Source organism: Dermacentor variabilis, chromosome 11 (genome assembly GCF_050947875.1).
Source record: "Dermacentor variabilis isolate Ectoservices chromosome 11, ASM5094787v1, whole genome shotgun sequence".
In the NCBI taxonomy this organism is placed as follows: Eukaryota; Metazoa; Arthropoda; class Arachnida; order Ixodida; family Ixodidae; genus Dermacentor; species Dermacentor variabilis.
In genome coordinates this window covers 44,968,811-44,989,979 of record NC_134578.1, presented here as the reverse complement: position 1 = coordinate 44,989,979, position 21,169 = coordinate 44,968,811, and the positions used below count along the sequence as shown (strand labels likewise).

The 21,169-nt window shown below is 47.4% G+C and overlaps 2 protein-coding genes across 2 annotated transcripts; both read right to left on the bottom strand.

Moving 5' to 3' along the window:
- Positions 1-294: 294 nt before the first annotated feature.
- LOC142563232 (neprilysin-2-like) lies at positions 295-6,463 on the bottom strand. The gene is made up of 4 exons (XM_075673783.1): positions 6,368-6,463; positions 4,546-4,947; positions 1,772-2,701; positions 295-941 (listed from the first exon to the last, which is right to left on the bottom strand). Exons 1-4 carry the CDS (start codon positions 6,461-6,463, stop codon positions 486-488), a joined length of 1,884 nt encoding a protein of 627 aa, XP_075529898.1. The 3' UTR covers positions 295-485.
- Positions 6,464-7,641: 1,178 nt separating this feature from the next.
- Positions 7,642-17,064, bottom strand: LOC142563231 (uncharacterized). Its single transcript, XM_075673782.1, has 3 exons — positions 16,661-17,064; positions 15,788-15,939; positions 7,642-7,952 (listed from the first exon to the last, which is right to left on the bottom strand). The coding sequence occupies exons 1-3, from the start codon at positions 16,960-16,962 to the stop codon at positions 7,642-7,644; spliced, it is 765 nt and encodes a 254-aa protein (XP_075529897.1). The 5' UTR covers positions 16,963-17,064.
- Positions 17,065-21,169: the final 4,105 nt, after the last annotated feature.

Genomic DNA, 21,169 nt, shown 5'->3' with positions numbered 1-21,169 from the left:
CTTATCATGCTCGCTATCGAACTTGATAAGCGAACGACCGATGATGGTTGATAAAGGTTTATGCTGGTGGGATTAAGTTCCATAACATTGGTAATATCATCCGGGCTGCGTGGAGAGGTGCAAGTAACACAGTGCTTACGCACACTTGGGAAATTACCAGAGGAGTTCCTGCGTCATATCTCTAACGTAGCGCATGGCTCGCGGTTTCTAATCCAATGATCATGCCAGAATTTGTTACCCTTAAACGTAAATCGTGCCCGTTGTGATAATCCTGACCTATGTCTGTCGCTTCTAAAGCACATAGATTACCTGCCACGCTAACGGATTCGCACATCGTCGGGCACGCTTTCTGATGCTATTTTTTTTCCGTAATTTAGCACGGAGATCATCTAACAATGTCTTTCAAGAATACGAAACACGTATGTTGACATAGTTAAACGAAAAGACGATATTCACGACCCTGCAGTGACGGCTTTATTCTCGCTTCACCACAGCTCGCAACGGCTCTCCGGGTTCATGGGCGCGTTGTGCTGGCACTTGAAGACCTCGGCAAACTTCGGGTAGTTCTTGAGAGGCACGTTTACTCGCAGTCTGGCCGGCACTCCGTCTTTGTAGAGCACCCGCCGGCGTTCCAGGTTGGCGCTGACGCGGTCGCAGTGGGCCACGGCGTAGTTGACGAAGAACAGCTTGTCCATGGTCATGGTCTCCAGGCCCGGAACCCGGGTGTCACGTGACGTGTGGCGTGCCAGGTGCATCGCCTTGCGGTAGACGTCGTGCAGCGGGTGCAAGACGGCGTTGTCCGCGACGTTCTCGTCCAGAAAGAAGTCCTCGTCGATGTCGACGGCCAATGCGGTCTGCGCCTCGGCCGCGTATTGGTCCTGGAAGCACTGCAGCTTCGAGGCGAACCTGAACCGGCTAGCGTTTGACCACCAGTTCACCACCTGCATCAGAACTTCTCATTTAATGCAGCGCTACGCCGGAGCAGTGGTCCCGATACATTTTTTTTTCGGAAGTGCACAACCTTCATGCTCTACGGAGTCTAGAGGGTCAAATATTCAGGCTGTAAAGTGGCGTTGCGGACGTGTATGTGTTAGGTTAGAGTGCAACTGCCATATGCATTTAGCTTTGCTGTCTTTTTTTTTGTTTTCAGACGTTATCTTTGAACGCTTACGAGCTAAAAGAGGAAGGTATGACAATCTTCACACGAGGGATCTTAGAATGTGTGCAGTTTTAAACAGGTGACCCCAGGAATTTGAATATGAAAGTGGTTGTACTCTAGCGTGGGCTGTGGAAGTGGGGGCGGAGGAAAGAGAGCATTACACCACCACCCTCTTCAGACTTCATAACGACTTCCACTCTAGGTAGTCGGCAAGGCTACACCACAACGGGCAAGCGAGCTGCAAAGAAAGTTCCGGTCAGGGGTATGGTCAAGCAACTCGAGGACGTGCAGTCACATGATTGACCGGTCCTGCTCGGAAGCAACCGATCACGAATACCAGAATCACTTGCGTACGGTAAGGATACAAATATGTAACCAGTCAAGTGTACTGATCGGAAAGGTCGCGGGCTAGAACTTTTTCTATATCGGTATCTTGTTGAACTGTCTCCTGCGCTAATCTCAGTTCCACTACTACGGCTGTCGGCCGCTCCTTACTCTATATTTTTGGCGGCAACTATACACTCGGTTGCTCTCATTGTTGAGTGGCGAGTACGAATAACACCTCAGCACTAGCGCCACATCTCACTCGAGAAAGGGTTTTAGAGAAGCTACCTGATTCTGGAAGGTGACGGTGGAGCCGCGCCGATCGATGGCGGCGAACATGGCGCGCAAGATGGCGGGCACGATGAGCGGTACGAAGAGCGGGTCCAACGTCGGCGTGATGTTGCTGGCGAACGCAATGAGGCCGTGCGGAATGAAGATGAGGTTCTTCTCGGCGACGTACTCGACCTCTCCGGCGACCAGAGAGGAGGCCTGGTAGCGGGCGTCCAGGTCATACGATGAGTTTGTGATCCAGTAGAAGGTCATGGTCTCGTTCAGAAGCTTGTAGTAGCCCAGCAGTGCGTCGCTGGCCGGGAACGGGCTCACAAACTGCGGATAGTAGGCGTTCACCTGCTCCTCGCTCTCCCTGGCGGCCAGAAAGTCAACTCGAAGCTTGTCGATCTTCTGCGACGCAGCGTCCACTTCGGCCTGACTAAGCCAGGGCGCCCTCTGTACCGTCTGCTTCATGCTTTCCCTGACGAGGTAAATCAGCTTGTGCATCTCTTCGTCGTAGTGCCACTGAGGCGTGGTCGCGTTCTCCCGGCCGATCGTCATGCGCGCCATCTTGCGGACCAAGTACGGGCACAGGTCTTCGAGCATGTGGACGCACGCCTGCAGGCGCTCGGGCACTGTCTCGAGGTAGTTTTCGTGGCTCAGCGGTACGACGAAGTCGACGTCGCTGGGGAGGAGGGGGGAGAACTTGACTATCAGGGCGTAGCCGAGGTAGTTGAGTAGCGTCTTGCCCGAGAACTTGCTTAGCTGGAGGGAGAGGCGTGTGACGTACTCGCGGTCCAAGACCACCACACTTGACTGACGGTGGAACTGGACGCCCGCGTCCTCCAGCAGGAAGTTCAGGTAGGTCAGCCAGTGCCACGCATTGCGGCGCTGGAGCTCCTTGATGGTGGCCGTCCGATTGTCGTACGGCAGAAACCTCCGAGGCGCCTGCGAAAGTGGAGCGCTTGGAGTTGCTTTAGTCAGTGTCGGAAGGCCAATCGCTAATTGCCAGGACACCAAATTCACCACGATATCGCAACCTTTACTCACTTCTCTTCGGTATTATGTCTCTTAGAAGACACGAACAGGACCCTTAGCTGTTTTAGCGGAAATACGCTGCTTCTTCGCATATATAATCCATGTATGAGGGATCGACGTTGGGGTAGTTGGTATTGCATGTATGAACGGGGTAAACAGCGCGTAAGGCGAAGACAAGTGAAAGAATGGCAACACAAGCCCTGACTATAGAGCAAGAAAATTCTCAGAACCATTAACGTCATGCGTTAATACCACGTTTCAGTTCCTAAAATCTACGTTGTTTTTGAAACAACTAAAGGATTTCTAAGTGTAAGCTTAGTATAAGCCATTCACAGCATGAGTGGAAGCTTACAAGCATGAGATTCATTCTAATGCAACCTCAGAAGTGCAGTCATAGGGATACTTGCTACAGAAGCGCATTGTGGCTTCAACGCCTCCCTTGTGTCCTTTCAACAGCCTGCAGGGACGAATGCCCATGATGCGGGGCCACTCCAACCCTATACAATTACGTGGGAGTGCACGCTACACAACGTAGAACACCACGATGGAGCAGTGGGAGGCACAGCTGTCCAGCTGGGCCCTCGACGACCAGCTCAAGCTGATCCAGAGAGCTGAGAAGATAGCAGAAGCCAGCGGAGCGCTGGACTAGGGGCCCCTACCATTCCTGTCCCATCCTAACATTCGCTGCTGCTAAAAATATTATCGAAGTTAGAGTACCAACATACATCAGAGATGGCAAAATTCACATCCACTCGTCTTATTGTAGCACGAAGCTACAAAGGAAACCCTTACGGGTTTCTCAGAAAAACAGCTTCTCAGTTCAAGCTTCAACAAATTCGTCCTGCTCCTATTCCGGGCCAGGACGAATTTTTCTTCACCAGCCGTCGTTGCTTAGTGGCTTTGGTGTAGCGCTGATAAACTCGATGTCGCTGGAGCAAATCCCGGCCGCGGCGGCCGCATTTCAATGGGGCCGAAATGCAAAAACGCCCATGTACCATGAATTGGGTGCAGGTCAAAGAACCCCAGATGGTCAAAATTAATCCGGAGCCCCTTACTATGGCGTGCCTCATAATCAGATCGAGGTTTGAGCCTGTAAAATCCCAGAATTAAATATTTTTTAACTTTCTTTCTGAGAAACCTGTGTATGTTTCCTTTGTAGGTTCGTGCTACAAGACAGGTGGATTTGAATTTTTTCCTCGCATAAACATTCCTCCACCCTGCGGGCTTCCGCAAAACTGAATTGCCATCCACTAAGCGTAGGGTAAATATGAGCGCCTGCATGGTGTACATAACTCTCCCGGCTGAACCACAGGCTGGTTCGGTTTCAAATTTTGCATACAGATATCATGTATCATGTAGCGGTGAATTTGTTTGACTACCACTTTTTGGTTCATTACTTACCTGTTCCGCGCACAACAAATCTAGAGCACACGTCGCCTAGGGCGAAGCCAAAAGCGACAGTGGACAATTTGCGAGAACCAAACCCTCGGCACCTACTGTCAGCTCAACGACAGAACAAGGCGAGCTTCGTGTTTCACACACTTCCTTTGGTTTCACACGTTGGCATAGACGTAGACAACTTCATTCCACACGAAATGAACGAGCAACACACCCAAACTTCGCATTAGAAATAATACCCCGCGAAATGCGAAATAGCTCCCTGTGCGCGAAATTTGAATGGGAAGGAATCAACAACTGCAAGATAGTGAAGGGAGACAAAGCCAGAGAAAGAGAGAGTAAGAAAGGGACGGCACCTTGATCTGCAGGAGTCTCTGCTCCAACTGCACGACGTCCTCGGCGGCCTTGACCATGCTGGCATCGGTGAAGATAGACATGAGCCTCTCGACCCGTTTGGCGTAGTCGGCCACCGATTCGTTCGGGTACACGAACTGGTGCCTTTTGAGCAGCAGCTCCGGAGGCTCCAGGTGTACTTCGTAGTCGTCGTCTTCGAGGTCCTTGCGCAAGGACACCCTGACGAAGGCGAACAGACCGATGTACTTGTCCAGGACCATGGCCGTGTCCGAGATCCTCAACACCTTAGGGTCCTTCTTGAAAGGCCAGCCTTGGAGCAGGTTCTCGACGAAGATATTCTTCAGCGTCGCCCATACTGACTCGTTCTTCTCTGGTTGGGTGCAATTGCTGAGGAAGAACAGTAGCTGGAAAAGAAAGGTCAGGCAAACGGTCACACCTAATCCAAAACGCGATTAGAAAGTTCTAGGTGCAGCGATTCTGTCCACGCCACGTGTCCCACGACGAAAAAAGCTGTTTCTCAATTGCCGCAAGAGCAGAACGGGCATTCCACTCTCTCTCAGAAGGACAGAGTATAAAGAACATTTCACTCTCTCGTTGCTGACGCAGTGACCAATGCATTTTACTACGCCCGACGTCTTGGAGAGTAAAACAATTCCCTGAATAGTAAATCGGCCCTTTACTCCTGCGATACTCACCCTAGTCTTTGGATGTTGCTTATGTAACCGTAATGTTTTCCTGGAAGCGTTGGCGGCGAATGCTATGCGCAAAGGCGGGCTTTCTGGGTTTCTTTTTTTCTTTTTTTGGTGGTGTTGCAAGGAACCGAGCGGGCCGTGCCGCTCCTACTAAGACAGGCCTCAAACGGCAAGTGGAAAAGGGGTTTGTGCTTGAGTTCCCGCGTAACAGAACTATGTTTTCTCGTGGACGGTGGCCACCGACCGCTGGCCAACAACTTCCAACCAGTGACGACTGATACATCGCCATGTTCCGGACCAGCCTCCTGCAGTTGAAACAGGAGTATACGCTAAGTTTTGCTCTCTATTGCCGCAAGAGTAGAACGGGCATTCCGCTCTCTCAGAAGGGCAGAGTAACATTTCAGTCTCTTGTTGATTACGGAGTAAACAATGCATTTCACTACTCCCAACATTTTGCAGAGTAAAACAATGCCTTGAAGAGTAAATCGGCCCTTTATTACTGCGATACTCTCCCTAGTGTTTAGATTAGCCGAAAATGGTCAAAAGTGCCAAAGAATGCTGTTCGCTTTAATATAGCGTCAGGCATTAGGCGAGGGTGCCCCAGTGCCTTCCATCCTCCATGCTTTGACGAGCCACGTCCACGTTTCCGTGCCAGCGAATCATCTAAAACAAGAGACATATTTCCAGGAAAATGCAGGCTCAAAGTGATGAACCGTGGTAGAACAAGCAATGTCACTGAGGCCAACGTTTCGACAAAGAAAGCTTGTCTTCGTCAAGGTGAAGACAAGTTCCCTTGTTGAAACATTGGCTCCGCAACACCGCTTTTGGGTAGAATCCGGGTCCCTTAGGCATATAGTAGGGGATTGCAGATAGGCACCACTAAAACTACCAAACCCTTCTCACACCAACGAGTCTTGAGAATGAGCTTTGACCAGCTCCGACTTGGAGTATCAGCAACGGCTGATCGCGGGGTCCCAGGGTGCAGCCCGAGCTCAAGGAATTCTGGAATGAAGGCGCTTCTCCAAAGTAACATTCACATAACAAGGATGTTTTCTCTCTCTCTCTCTCTCTCTCTCCAGCGACAGGCCTTGTTCAACCACATCGAACCATCTAATCATTCAAAACACTTTACCGGCACTAATAGCGGCAGCTCGGCCATCATGGTTGTGGCAGCAGAGATGCGTGGCGAAGCCTGCTTTCCGAATTTCGCATATGGTTCAATGTCCATGTTAAACGGAGCTTTTAACTCCACTAAAACGAATGCATCATTTTTCATACGCCGAACTTGACACCTCATAATTCAGATTTAGGTTCAAGAAATTTGACGCAAAGCCTGTGGTACCGTTTCTGATGCGCTGGAGCAATGTTTCATTTGTAGATCACTTCAGCAAACTATTCTCTAATTATACTATTCTCAATATTAACTGAACAACATTTCCTTAATTTTTCCTACGAAAGCGTACTCCCAATGGCCACGAAAAAATGTACAAGTAGTTCTAATTTTCCTCAATGCGGAAGGGTGTTTGGGCTTTCTGGAGTAAGGAAAACAAGACAGTGCTGACTAGCAGGTGAATTTTTATTGAAGAGGGAAGAATATACTTAGGACGTCAAGCACCAGCCCGGCAAACCGTATGCATTCCTCTTGGTACTAGCTCTAGAACGTCAGATGAGACCTAGTCAACGTCGTCTTGTTTTTGTTCTACATTCCTCAGTATTTCTGTGTTAATAACGATATATTCCAACGCCTGCCTCTTCATGGTTGGAAGGGCCTAGCCGAGCTACTTAACCAAGCTTTGCCCCCGCTCTGACATAGTTATTTCCGTAATTTTCATGCTGGTATATTGCAACAGACAAAGATGTTTGATTATTTTATATGTATGTAGTTGAGAACTGTGCAACGAGTAGTGCAAAGAAATTGATAGCCGCAACGTTAGGAGACAGGAAGAAAACAGAGTTGATTAGCAGGGTAAGCAGGGGCATCTTATATTCTCGTTGATATTAAGAGCGAGAAATGGAGTTGAGCAGGAAATGTAATGCGGAAGGCAGATAATCGGTAGCCTATTAGAGTTGCAGAATGGATGCCAAGGAAAAGGGACGAGCAGTAGAGGACGGAAGAGAATTGGGTGGTGTGATGAAATTTTGGAAATTTGCCTGAATAAACTCTAGTACTACTTGCGGTTGGGCTAGTTGGTGCACGTCAAAATATTAACGAATTTAACGCCAAGGACATGATCGTAAAGAGGAGGGGACATAAAGACAGGACGAGAGAGCTGGGAAATAAGCACTCACCAGTTGTCTTTACGTCCTCCCGTCTCCGTGGTCATGTTTTTTTTTACTAGCATGCATAAGATGGTGTCAGCTGGCACAAGAAATTGGCAGTTGGAGATCACTAGGATCGTCCAGCAGCTACCATAAAGAGGGCTGGGGGAGCTGACGATGGAGCAGTGACTTTCGAAGGAACCAACACAGAACTCGAGTGTGCCTTGCCTGGTTGGTGAAGAGCGTCGGCCGTTCCCGGTACTGGTCACCGCGAAGTCGGTACAGGCGCTGCTGCAGGTCGGCCAGGTCGAACATGAGCTGCCCGGGGCTGTGTATGCGGTAGGGTCGAGTGTCGATGCGCTGGCTGTCCCGGTACCAGCTGCTCGAGCCGCAGACGTAGCCGTAGAAATCGTTGCACGGGTTCACGGACTCGTTGAACTTCTCGTACAAGTTGCGCCCTGGGGACAAGGTGCGCGAAGCCGTTCAGCACTTTTTTTTCGTATACCAAGTGTAAGAATGTAATCGTGGTAGAATCCCATATGACACGAAGAGGCGCCATTGGTTTTGCCAACAAATTGTTCAAAGTAGGATTTATGCGGCATGCAATAACCGCGTATATCCGCAAGTTTTCCAAATTCACCAAATTTATGACAGTAGTCGAAATCCAAGATTTTTTTATAGTCACTAGTAAAGCTTGCAAATGGGGTACCCGCCGTGGTTGCTCAGTGGCTATGGTGTTGGGCTGCTGTTGCGGGATCCAATCCCGGCCACGGCGGCAGCATTTCGATGGTGGCGAAATGCAAAAACACCCGTCGGGTACTTAGATTTAGGTGCACGTTAAAAAACCCCAGGTGGTCGCAATTTCTGGAGTCCTCCACTACGACGTGCCTCATAATCAGAAAGTGGTTTTAGCACGTAAAACCCCATAATTTTAAAGCTTGCAATGTCTGAACGTTGAGCAAGTCGGTGGGGTTTCATATCAGTGACAAAGACACAAGCAGGACGGTGTTGTACTTTTTAGTCCTATACTCGTGAGCCGGTTTACGCGCTTGTATTTCAGTGACTTGAGTCACAGCCGGATATCGAAGCCAAATATATTCACAAATTCACCTAATTTGTTCCCTCTATCGACGTTAAGGATTCTATGGCAATCACTAATAAGCACGACATCAAAACCAAATATATTCACGGGCTTTTTTTTTCGCGCATGTTGTGACCCGTGATGGCAGTGGCATGCCCAACCGTTCCGCGACCTTACTTACCACGTGTAAGAATGAAGGACGTTGAATCACTTCTCATAGCTTTGTCACAGAGGAGGGTCATTGGGTTCGGCAACGAAATATTCATAATAGTGGACGTGAAGGACTGTGTGATAATCACCAATAAGCTTTATATAAAAAGGCAAATATATTTCCGAAATCGCAAATTTCAGCAAATCAGTCACACTAGCTGGCGTGAAGGATTCTGTGATAATCACAAGCGATACAGCAGACCTAAGTATCTTTATTTGCTAGCATATTATAATATAGAAAAAATACAGAGCCTTTCCACTCTCTTGAGGTGCATGACCAGCGGAGCTATGTATATTGTGATAAATATATTGATGATAAATATGTTCATTGAAAGTAAGACATGCCATAATGAATTTCGTATTTTCGGGATTTTTAATCTTTAATCTTTAATCTTTATTTATTTTATTTGCATAATAATCAGGTTACAAATGGGGATTATACATACATACAGAGGGAGGTCCCATAGTCAATAGACTGTACAGGGGACCTCCCATTACAAATGAGTAGGATATATGAATACAAAGCAGCTATATGCAAAGACAAAAGACACCATGTTAAGTTAGTCACTAGTTTACGCAGTAAAATATTTAACGAAACAAAGCACTTATTAATATAATGATAACGATCAAATTGTTATATTGAGTGCAAAAATTTACGAAGTTTTGATTTGAATGTGTAAAAATGAGAGAATATCCTAATATGACACGGTAATGAGTTCCAAAGTAATGTGGCTGAAAAGTTAGTAGTAAATTTACCATAATTAGTTCTAGGTTTTGGTAGTAAATAGCTGTTGGTAGAAGCGAAACGGGTAGACGTGGAAAATGGATACTGGCTGGTAGTAATTATAGGGAACGGGAGCTTTCCGTTAACAGATTTATAAACAAGTATTCCAAGTGAGTATTTATTTAGTTTCTGTAACGATAAAATGCCGTTAGATCTGAGCAATGGAGATGCTTCCGATGTGTAGCTGCTACGTGTAATGATGCGAATTGCTTGATTTTGGGTATGCTGTAGTGGAGATAAATGTGTAGAATACGTGTTTCCCCATGATGATATGCAATAGTTAATATGCGTGTGAATAAAAGCGTAGTAGAGGGAGATGAGTGTCTTCATATTAAAGAAATTTCGAACTTTAATTAATATTCTAATTCCATATGCTGCCTTCTTTGTTAAGGATAAAACATGCTCGTCAAATTTTAGGTGTTTATCTAATATGACGCCAAGAAACAGTGCACTATCAGTAGGATAAAGTACACCGGAGGCAAAGGTTAGCGATGGATACACTGAGATATGTTTTTGTTTAGCTGAGAAGATGACGAAGTTAGACTTGGCAGTATTAATGTGTAGTTTGTTAAGTTGGCACCAGGTTATAGTATTTGCCGCGTCGTGATTAAGCTTACACATCAGTGAATCAAGACTTTTGTCTGAGGAGAAGATGGTAGTGTCGTCAGCGTAAAGGATACAGTCAGAGGACTTTAGGTACTTTGGGAGGTCATTAATGTATATTAAAAACAAGAGAGGCCCTAATATAGATCCTTGTGGTACACCAATGTTAGTTGTTTTAGGGTGCGAGTAAGTGCTGGAGATTGATACAGTGTATTCTCTATCTTTCAAATAGTTACGTAGTAATTGCAGTGCCGGGCCAGTTATACCAATAGAGTCTAATTTAGCAAAAAGGATGTTATGAACAAGTGAATCGAATGCTTTAGAGAGGTCAATAAATAATGCACCAGCGAAATTTCCAGCGTCAATTGCCTGCCGAATCTTGTCTGTTAGAAATATTAATGCCAAATCAGTTGAGTAACCTTCCCGAAACCCAAATTGATTTGGTGATAGGATGCAAAATTTTGATAAATAGCTTGATAAGCGTGTTACGATTAGTTTTTCGATAATTTTACTGAAGAATGAAAGTATAGCTATAGGGCGGTAGTTAGATGTTAGACGCTTATCTCCCTTCTTGAAAACAGGGATTATTTTGGCTTTCTTCAAAGAACTTGGATAAATTCCTGTTTTAAAGATAAGGTTCACTATGTGACAGAATGTTTCAGATATTAGGTAAGCTATCGTTTTTATAAGAGAAGGGCTGAAGTTATCAAGACCAGGTCCTGTATTTTTTAGACTGGAAATGACTGTGACTATGTCTTGAGGTGTTGCGGGATAAAGGAAAAAGCTATGGGGCAAACGGGGGTAAGTCTCGGTCAATGAATCTTCACACTCTTCATTATCTGCACAGAAGGAATTAATGAAGGAGTTTGCAATGTCCAAGGGAGTATCAAGGAGAAGATCCCCCGACTGTATCATAGTTATTTCGGAAGTATGGTTCGACCGACCTAAAAAAGAGTTTAATTCGTTCCATTGCTTTCTGACATCATTACCTGCAGACTTAATTTCATTTTCATAATACGTCGTTTTAGCCTGTTTGAGCAGTTTTCCTAGTAAGTTAGAATATTTGTTATACCTTTCGTGAAGTGCTGTGTTAAATGGCTGTTTTTTTGTTTTTCTGTAAAGGTTATCTTTTTTCCTTAAGCAATTTAGTAAACTGGTAGATAACCATGGGTTACGAGGAGCTGAAAACGTTTTTTTACAATTCATTAGTACCGTGGAATCTGAAATAGCTTTAGAAATTATTTGTGAGAATGTATTATAGGCAGTTTCTGGGTTATCACATACCATTACTGGGGACCAGTCCGAAGCGGCAATTATTTCAATAAAAATTGACGAATTAAATTTCTTTCTGGTGAATTTTGCATCGGTAATGCGAGCAGTAGAAGTTAAGCGCACGAATGTTGGGTAATGATCGGTTATTGAAGCTTCGACCACACCACAGTCAGGGTTAGTAAGAAGATTGGATACTATGTGGTCGATAAGCGTGCCCTGTTTATCCGTGGGACAACGAGTCGGAAGAGTAATTAGGTTTTCATATCCTAACCCATTGAGGCAGCTAACGTAGTCATTAAGTAGTGTATTGGATGTATCTAAAAGGTTAATATTAATATCACCCATGATAATGACATTTTTCTGTTCGAATGTTAAATTATGTAGCAAATTACCTAGGGCTAAGCAAAACGCGCTTCCAGATTATGAGGGTGAACGATAGATGCAGCCAACTATTAGGTTTTTCTTATCTTGTGAAAAGAATGTATCATCAAATTCGACCCAGACAGATTCACAGTTCGCCACGTGAAGTGTCAAGTCAGATCGCCTGTGAAAATGCAACTCTGAGGACACAAAAATAGCAGCACCACCATGATTACTGTTATCACGGTGGCAGTATTCGGCTGAGTATGAAGGAAAGCAATACAAGTTACTGTGGGAAGCGGAGAGCCAGGTTTCACTAACGCAGATAACAGAGAAATTATGACGGGTAGATGATAAAAAATTTGTGATGCCATCCATGTTTTTTTGCAGACTTCGCGCATTGAAATGGATTAGTGAACGGCAGTGCGATGAAAAATAAGCCTCAAGTTCTTCAGGTAAAAAGTACGTAGCCATTGGACAGAATTTAAAAATTGAAAGTTGGAACGCTTATGCAAAGTTAGGTAATGATAGATAGATCAGAATCAGAAGCGATGCGAAATACCCTACTATCGGGAGATTTCCGCACTTTGATTTGACAGTTTTCTGTCCAGATGAACTGCCAACCCCTTTCCTTCTTTAAGGCAAGCGTCCTGGAAAACAAACGCTTATTGTCTGGCGATAGATGCTCATTGATGAATATCGCCTGCGAGTGCTCTCCTGAAAACCCTATACTTCGGGTATTCAGTCGAGCCTTTCGCGCCTTCTTCATGAATTCAGTTTTTTTTGATCGAGAGCAAAACCGCACGATTATATTCTTTTGGCCAGACTTTGCTGGTACGCGATGAACTGTGTCAACATCTATGGCTGAGACTGTGCAGTTGATTTTGTCGGCGATGGCAGTCAGGATTGCGGTACAATCCTCCCCCTGGGTACAGGGCACCCCCTTTATTTCTAAGTTATTTAATCTTGAGTATTGCTCAAGGTCAGCTACTTTCCTTTGAAGGGCCTCGTTTTCTGCTTTCAGAACGCGGTTTGCCGCAGATAACTCAAGCTGTTGAGATCGGGTTGACTCGACTACTTCGTTTAGAAGCTTTAGGCTGTCATCCATGCGACCAACTTCAGTTCTCATCGCACCGATGTCTAATCCTGTGTCCTGAAGCTTAGTTTGTATGCTAATGACAAGCCGGTCGACCAATTCATTCAACCGATGTTTGAATATAGCTTCTAGCTCGTCCATCCGCCTACAAAGTTCAGCATTTGTCGGCATTACGAGGATGGCTAAATAGTGAACACAATGCGAGTACGGTAACAGAGAAAAGCAATAGCAGCAACAACTGTAGCAGCAGCAGTTGCAGGACTTGAGAAATTCTAAAAAAACATATCGAGAGTAATAAAAGCAACCGACCTGTGAAACCAAGGAAGTTTGCTTAGATGCGTGCTTGGGAATGCAACTGCTGCTGCTACAACAGTGATGCTCTCGTCGGGACGGCTTTTATGGCAGGAATCCGGACTGCGTAGAGTGCAGCTTGGGGGTGGTTTCAGCGGAGTGCGCGCCGAGATCAGCAGGGTAGTCAGCGCCGCGCAGGCACGTGTACGATGCAGGGATGACCAGCCAGGTAGTCACTGCAGCTATCCAAGGGACAGCCGATGCAGCTAGCCTGTGAAACCAAGGAAGTTTGCTTAGATGCGTGCTTGGGAATGCAACTGCTGCTGCTACAACAGTGATGCTCTCGTCGGGACGGCTTTTATGGCAGGAATCCGGACTGCGTAGAGTGCAGCTTGGGGGTGGTTTCAGCGGAGTGCGCGCCGAGATCAGCAGGGTAGTCAGCGCCGCGCAGGCACGTGTACGATGCAGGGATGACCAGCCAGGTAGTCACTGCAGCTATCCAAGGGACAGCCGATGCAGCTAGCCTGTGAAACCAAGGAAGTTTGCTTAGATGCGTGCTTGGGAATGCAACTGCTGCTGCTACAACCTTACTTTATTACTTTATTAAATGTATTATTATTACTTTACTTTATTAATGCAACTGCTGCTGCTACAACCTTACTTTATTACTTTATTAAATTGCATACTCAATGCTTTCTTTATATGTAACCTTCATTTGTTTGCATTTACGCATATATTATTTAGTCACCAAGGTGCCTATCGCTTTATTATCGCTACGATATACGGCCAGTGGCTCTGTGGCGACACTGGAAAGGTTCTTGGCCAATGTGAGGTCTATACACGACCGATGACGCGTCGTGGGCACACACTGATGTCTGTGTAACATTGAATGCCGAACCTTTCCAAGGGAAACGCCACGAAGCACTTTCCGTCTGGCCGACACACGTTCATGTTGAAATCACCGACAACTACGACGGGAGTGGAGTCGGTAGGAGTGATCCAACCAAAGGTGCATATGCTTAGCGTTTGCGGCACAATCTTCGCCCGTATTACGTGCCACCCGCCGTCGCCGCACACGTTCCCGCTTCGTTCCCGACGGTGTTCTTCGTAGGCGTGCTGTTCCTCCGCAGTCCTCACCACACGCGACCTATCCATTGCACTGATGGAAGGAAACTGAGATAAGGTTACGTGGCTTGCCTATAGAGCCCGTGATCTCAAATCGCAATCCGTACTAAACAGTGTCTATTCCGTTTTTACTTTTATTATTAAGATATTTTTTTATCACAATACATTTTGACACTTCTCGCGATTGAACTCAGCTGAGTATACCCGGCGATGCGCTTTTGCTCTATGCTTTGGCTCTTTTAGCTCTGGGGTGGCCGCCATCCCTTTAACCTACGCACACAAGCCGCCAGAACATAGCGCATAACAGCTCCACTGTAAAAAGATTCCTTGGAAGGGCAAATCAAGACCTTTAAATTCTGTCGTAACTGTCTGTACCTTTCAGCTGACGTGAACATTGGTCAGCAGCAGTAGCAGGCAAGAAAAGGATTGAGGAAGGATCATTCGAGGGAATTTGGTAGCACCGAGCGTACAGACTGGCCGCGAACTGCTGTAAGCGTTCCCAAGGCATATATGCACACTTTTGAGTACACATATCATTCGCGGATCGTTTAGATCCAATGAATAATTCGCAGATGTTTTTTTTTTAATGCGATACATTTGTTGGCGAACATTTGCCACTTTGACACTATCTATCTAGCCGCCTACGTCTTGGTGCTCTCATAGTCGTTTCGTTAACTTTGTATGTACCAAAGAGTGTATGACGAACATAAATGATCGGTCATGACATGAATATGACACATGTGTCATGTACATCACAACACAGCCGCCTACGTCTCGAATGTAACAGAATTGGCATGTATAACAATAGTGTGTTACGAACATAAATGATATGTCCCGACATAGATGTTTACATGCCTGCCATGTAAATCATAAAACAGTCGCCTACGTTTTGGTCCTCTCGAGGTCATTTCGATAACTTCGTAGGCTCCACGCACACTGGCTCCCATAACATCGATTCCCACAGGGCGTGGGAGCTGCCAGCTTTTTTTTTTTTTTTTCCTGGGAGGTACAATTTCGGTCATGCTTATTTGTACACGGCATTGCGTTCATGATGCTTCTGTAAACGCGTGCGCACACCGTAAACATCCTGAAACATGGTTTTACGGAGCAATTTTAAACGTGATACAGCGCGATACATTGGACAAACGCCGAACTTCAACTTACGTTTTACTGCAGAATGATACAGGTGCAGCAGTAGCGCTGCACAAGGATGAAAGAAAGACGTATTGCCACTGCGCACGTTATCTAACGTTCACAGACGTCGCCCACGCAGACTAGACATCCATACTAGATAAAGCTCTTTCTTTTTTCCACGCGGTAACGTACGCAGTGCCAGCCCAGCATTCGCATTTTTCCTTGGTGCAGCAAACCTCACTATTCCCTTTGATTCTGCGTCCTAAAGGTCACGCGAATACGTGTTCCAGCGAGCGCTGGAGCACACGAGTGGTAAGCGCACGCGAACCGCTCGCACCTTCCCAGAGGCAAACGTCCGAGTCGCACGTCTCCACCGGTGTGGCGTCGACGCCCTTGTTCTTGACGAAGCCCGGCGAGTCCAGGTAAGAGCCGTCAGCGTCCAACCTTGGCGCCGGGCGGTAGCTCCGGGCAGGAGGTGCCACGGGAGTGCTGCGTCCGTGACAGTGCACGGTATACGATTTGACTGACCGGGTAATCGGTACTGACCCACCGTCAGAGCGGCACGACCAGGTGACAGTCGAAGCAAGGCAGGTCCGCAGGAAGTTAATGACCTTATGTGATCAACTGTGGTCGAGCGAGAGACGCACACTTTCGGCAGGGAGACAGCGCCTTCGTAGAAACGTTGTCTCCAGCGGCACCCCTTGTTCGACCACAGTTGATCACGACAATGTGACATTGACGTACTGGACAATTCTACAGATATTCGTTAATGCGAGGCCATTAAAATAACAATTCTCGAGCCGCGCCGTATAAAAGTAAACCGACAGATAGACCGCAACACGAGCCGTCGACGGCAGCCCATGTAGTGCCATCTCGCGACTCCTTCAACCACAACGCGTTAAAGACAACTTTGTGTTGCGTTATTGTTCTCGTAGAAAGAAAAAAAACTAAATTCGATGTACGCCACTGACGTAGCTGGAAGGTAAAGGCACACCATGCACGTGCCGCCTCCCCCCATTTCTGTGTCAGTATGTGGCCTGCCCGCGCCCCCCATCGCCTAATCATCCCCTCCCTGTCCCCGCACGTCCGTCTCTCCGCTGTTCCGTTAACTGTGGTGCAGTAACGGGCCGGCTAAAACGTCGCACTTCTACAGATTGGTACGCAGACAGGGTTTCAAAAGACCTGCCGCGCAGCGCTAGGTGGTACTCACGCCACGCGCTGGAAGAAGTCGGCGTAGCGCACCGCCAGCACGCCGATGCCAACGCCCCCCAGGACGGTGAGCAGCGCGGCCAGGAGCCAGGCAGCACTGGCGACGGCCAGACGGCGTCCCCTTTCGCTGCGCGATGAGGAATGGGAGGCAGAGGCGGAGCGCCGCGACGTCGAGCGTCGCTTGCGACCCCTGCGACCGCCCATTCGGTGGCGTCGCGGGGACTTCGACGCGGCGGGGCTGCGGTCCTCGCGGTCACGTCGCCGGTGGCTGCGGTCCCGCCGGCGGCCTGGTTGACCTGTCATTGTGCTCGGTGGGCGCGCGGCTTTTCCTCTATCCGGTGGGCCCCCGGTGAACGGGATGGAGGCGTCTGCGCTGCGGCTGTGCGAGGCAACCGTCCTGCCTCTTCTCTCGCTTCTTCTGCTTCTTGCCTCGTGGCTCGAGTCGGTTCGCGTCCCTGTGACGATGGTGCTGATGATGGCCTCACACCGTGGCCCGTACCCACACTGGGGGATTGGGTCAAGAATTCTGTTCTCGTGTTTGGTCCGGTTATGTTTTCTTTTGCTGATTGACGGAGCATGCCCACTCATGATGATGGTGATGATGATGATATCCCCGACAACGGCAGACACTCGTGACGGAGAACTGGCTAAGAAGCAGGTGATAGAACATTAAGAAAAAGAGGCTGTGGGGGAAGGTGAATAATAGGCATGAGAACAATAAAGCTAGAAATTAATGAGAATATTACTTTTCAGCACCATGTAATTAAATATAGAGAAATAAGAATGACGTGTTATTTGGTGGAGAAAAACTTGGAGAAAAACACCTTGGAAAAAAAAACTACCTTAGAGAAAAACAGAAGGAATCCAAGGCTGGAGAAAGAAAACGGAAATGGTGCAGGATAGTTTGCTGATAGATAAAACTTGGAAGTGGCGTGATAACTTTAAAGAAACAAAAGAGGTTAATGTCAGATAGGTGCACCAATTTTATTGTGCTGCAAATGAAATTGCACACTCAAAGGCAAACACCTCTATGGGTGCTTAGGTAAGAGCGGTGGTCGCTTCGCTTTTTCGGCTCTAATATTTGCCCCAAAAGAAGTTCCCTCCCGACCGGACACGTGTGCTGTTATTCCTTGGTGCACCTGCTTCCTATCCTGCAGCCGATAGCAAGTCCGAGTAATAGTCCGAAATCCATAACATCTACAGCCGTAGAACAAGTTGCACTTTCGCCCATAATGCCCAGCTGAGACGTTATACAGCTGGCGCAATGCCTGTGCAGTAAGTCTTGCACTAGCATCAGCCGTCCACATCGCTTGCACAAAAAGTAATTTCTGCAATTATAGTGCAGTTCAAGTGCACCGGCCGCAGTGACCGCCGATAGTCTTCCTACGCATCCTCCCTGCGTGTACGCAGTGTTCCCACCGTCTTTTCCTGTTTCTATTCCCCTTTCCCTTACCCCCGGCGTAGGGTAACAAACCGGACACTCATGTGGTTGACCTTCCTGCCTTTCCTCTGCCTGCTCTATTTCTCTCTCTCTCTTTCTGGCACTAGCTGTATAGCGCGTTTTCGGCGAGAACTAAAAGATGTGACCGGGACACAGTTGGTGACAGCTGTGCCCCAGACGCATGACAAGCGTCTACTATCACCAAAAAGTAGCATCAAAAAGCACCGTGCAGGTATAAATCGAGAAACGTGCGAGCTCTCGTAGCGAAAGTTTCGTCGCCAAAACCGACCAAAACGAAGGTTTTTCACAATCCTGGCACATCTAACAGGACGTTCGTCTGTTCTTCGACGGCTGACGTTGAAGAACCTTAGGTGGCGAAAATTAATCTGAAGCCCTCGGCTATACGGTGGTTCTTATAGCCCCAGTTTTGCTTCGGCATGTTAATACTCATGAAGGCAGCAATCAATCGATAACTATTTCAGATCTGTCAGCCACAAGAGCGTGAACACGCGTTATTGCACGTGAAAAAAAAATGTAGCGAAGAGCTCGGCCCCAGCGTGACTCGTGGCGTGCTTCAACACTGGGCCGAAGAAATCCGGCGAGGAATCGTGGAACATTTGGCCATGAAGGGTGGATGCGACTGTCAGTCAATAGGCAATATATATATATATATATATATATATATATATATATGGGTGGGTGGGTGGGATGAGGGCTTGGGCAAGGCTGTCGGGCGGCAATGCCTTGGGAGGTGTGGCGTGTCGGGATTGTCACCACAGCGACATTACTAAAGTGAGGAGGTTCTCCTGTGAGTTCACCTCTGAGGAGGTGCCCGCGCTCGGGAAAGTAGGATGTTTGTCTAATCTTATCAGGTGATTGTGTTCTGTTGTTAGGTCGAGGTAGCCTAAGGAATACCCAGTGCTCGACTGGTGTGGGTGCACTTGTGGCGTCGGTCACGAGTATTCAAGAGCTACTGGTAAAATTAAGAACTAAACAGAAAGCTGAGCTAGTTGGCAGCAATTCATGTTGAAAATGTTTAGGCGTGCAGACGCCGACCCTAGAAAAGGGAAACTTGCAGATAAGTTTGGCGTGTGGCTAAAGCATTCCTGAGCTAGCGCCGATAAGTTTTGAGTCTACCTTCTTTTCCACCCCTGTGCGACCCTTCAGTTGATAGCGTTGTGTTGTCCATTTCCCTCTCCTTGTGTCCATGTCTGCCAGTTTTTCTAACATGCTAAAAGTAACTCTCCGCTGAAGGCCCGCCACATTACTTCGCAGTTCAGAATAAGATCGCCGAGGAAAAGACGCGTCAGCCTTCCAGAGAACGTCTCTTCGTGAGGAACATGGTACATGTAACACCGAAAAGCAACGCCCACTTCCAAGCAAACTGCATTTTCTGTCTCAGCCAAAAAAGAAATTATCCACTTATCGCCCCAGTGGGCCATTTACGAAAACGTGCACGTGCTAGAATTGAAAAAACAATTTTGCCGTGACACAATTACGCAGAGCAAACTCCCTCGCGTGAACTGGTTCACTATAAGAAATTGGACTTTCAGCTGGCTTGTGTAAATAAAGTATTACATGCTTTTCTTGTTCTGAGAGTGCGAAGTCACCGCGTTCAAAGGGCACCGCAGAAAACTGCCGCTGTACACGTAGGCTGTATCAGAATGAATACAGGGTGTTCAAAGACTTGAGGTGCAGAATATTCTGAGCAAGAGCTGCGCAGAAAACATACTTAATTCTGCACTAACTTTGGAGCCGAGTGGTACGCATGTCAGCGGAATGGGGATCAACAGTAGTTGAACGAAGAATGTCTCAAATCATGAAGGCCTTTCGGTGTAGCAGAGCTATAATCCATGGATGCAGATGGAAAGCAAGACAAACACCAGAAAGCGCTGTGTGTCTGTCTTCTTCTCTCTCTGCATCCATGTGTTAGCTGCGCTACGCCGAAAGGCTTTCATTATGACGTACCAACTGTGGGGTTCTCACCCGTGCTCTTGGGAGAAAGGAACGACCACACAGTAGCGCAAACAAATACAAGGGCATTTATTGCACCTTTCATAGACTAATATGCCTACTATCTGAGTTGCCATCCACGAAACACGCTGATGGGCGCGCGACAAATCGCGAAAGTCCGACTCACCGCGACCGGATAAGGAGCGAATATGTTCGCCCCATGCTGGACACCAACGCCTGGTCGTTCGTGCGTACGGTCACGCGAACGGTGGCGCATCGGAACGATCGTGTTCGTCCATTCCGGGGTAGGCCTCACGAGACGGTCTCGCATGGATCGGCGCACGCGCAGAACGTCCGCGCCGCTTTCCGAGCCCGAGCCCAAGAGGAAGAGCCTTCTCCTTTTTGCCCCAAAGTAATCCCGCTGTTAGATGCCGTTAGCAGAGCAACACTCACGCCATCTCTCGCACTACCCTGCAAGCATACCGACTGCCGCAGAAAAGCCACGCGGCGAAGCCGGATTACAGGAGACGGGAGCTATGCGAGAAAACAACATATCAGGGGACGCGTGAGAGTCGCGCATCCCCCCCACAACAAGCTCTAACATCAACACTGAATGTCTGTGGAACTTTAGGAACTTGTCATCAGAAACACCCCTTGTTCGATCGCTGAAATACGGAGGTGTTTAGTCATTTCTCGCAATCGTATTTGGAACGGTATGATTCCAGACTCCACTGGCGGGAACTGGTTTTGAGGTGACCTATGCAGTTTAGTTTTTTTTTATTGAGATGCACTCTCGCGCTTACAGTACTCTAGTGGCGCTTTGCATAAGTTATCTTTACCGGAAAGCTACCAGAACTGGAGTCAGCAAGCGCTAACATTATCTAACATTTCTAGAAAGACTTTTGCGTACTTTAGCGAGTCTCAAGAAAACGCCATAATCTGTCGCCTAGTCCTTCCTTCGTAGTCTGTCCTTGTTGAAAAAAATAACAGCTAACGCCTCGCGCACTCTCGGTTATCTAAAACGCAACATTAGCTGCACTCACCGCAAATCTTTCACCACAGAGACTGCATACGAAGAACTTTTGCAACCCCGGCTGGAATTTGCGGTTCCTGTTT

What these genes read in the sequence shown, in the direction of transcription:
- LOC142563232 (XM_075673783.1), bottom strand. Translation starts at nt 6,463, where the DNA reads ATGGACATTGAACCATATGCGAAATTCGGAAAGCAGGCTTCGCCACGC. An exon ending in AGAGACTCCTGCAGATCAAG is followed by an intron (nt 2,702 to 4,545) that starts GTGCCGTCCCTT and finishes CCACTTTCGCAG; the next exon opens with GCGCCTCGGAGGTTTCTGCC. An exon ending in CCGTCACCTTCCAGAATCAG is followed by an intron (nt 942 to 1,771) that starts GTAGCTTCTCTA and finishes GTTCTGATGCAG; the next exon opens with GTGGTGAACTGGTGGTCAAA.
- LOC142563231 (XM_075673782.1), bottom strand. Translation starts at nt 16,962, where the DNA reads ATGACAGGTCAACCAGGCCGCCGGCGGGACCGCAGCCACCGGCGACGT. An exon ending in GACTTCTTCCAGCGCGTGGC is followed by an intron (nt 15,940 to 16,660) that starts GTGAGTACCACC and finishes TCACGGACGCAG; the next exon opens with CACTCCCGTGGCACCTCCTG. An exon ending in GGACGTTTGCCTCTGGGAAG is followed by an intron (nt 7,953 to 15,787) that starts GTGCGAGCGGTT and finishes CCTTGTCCCCAG; the next exon opens with GGCGCAACTTGTACGAGAAG.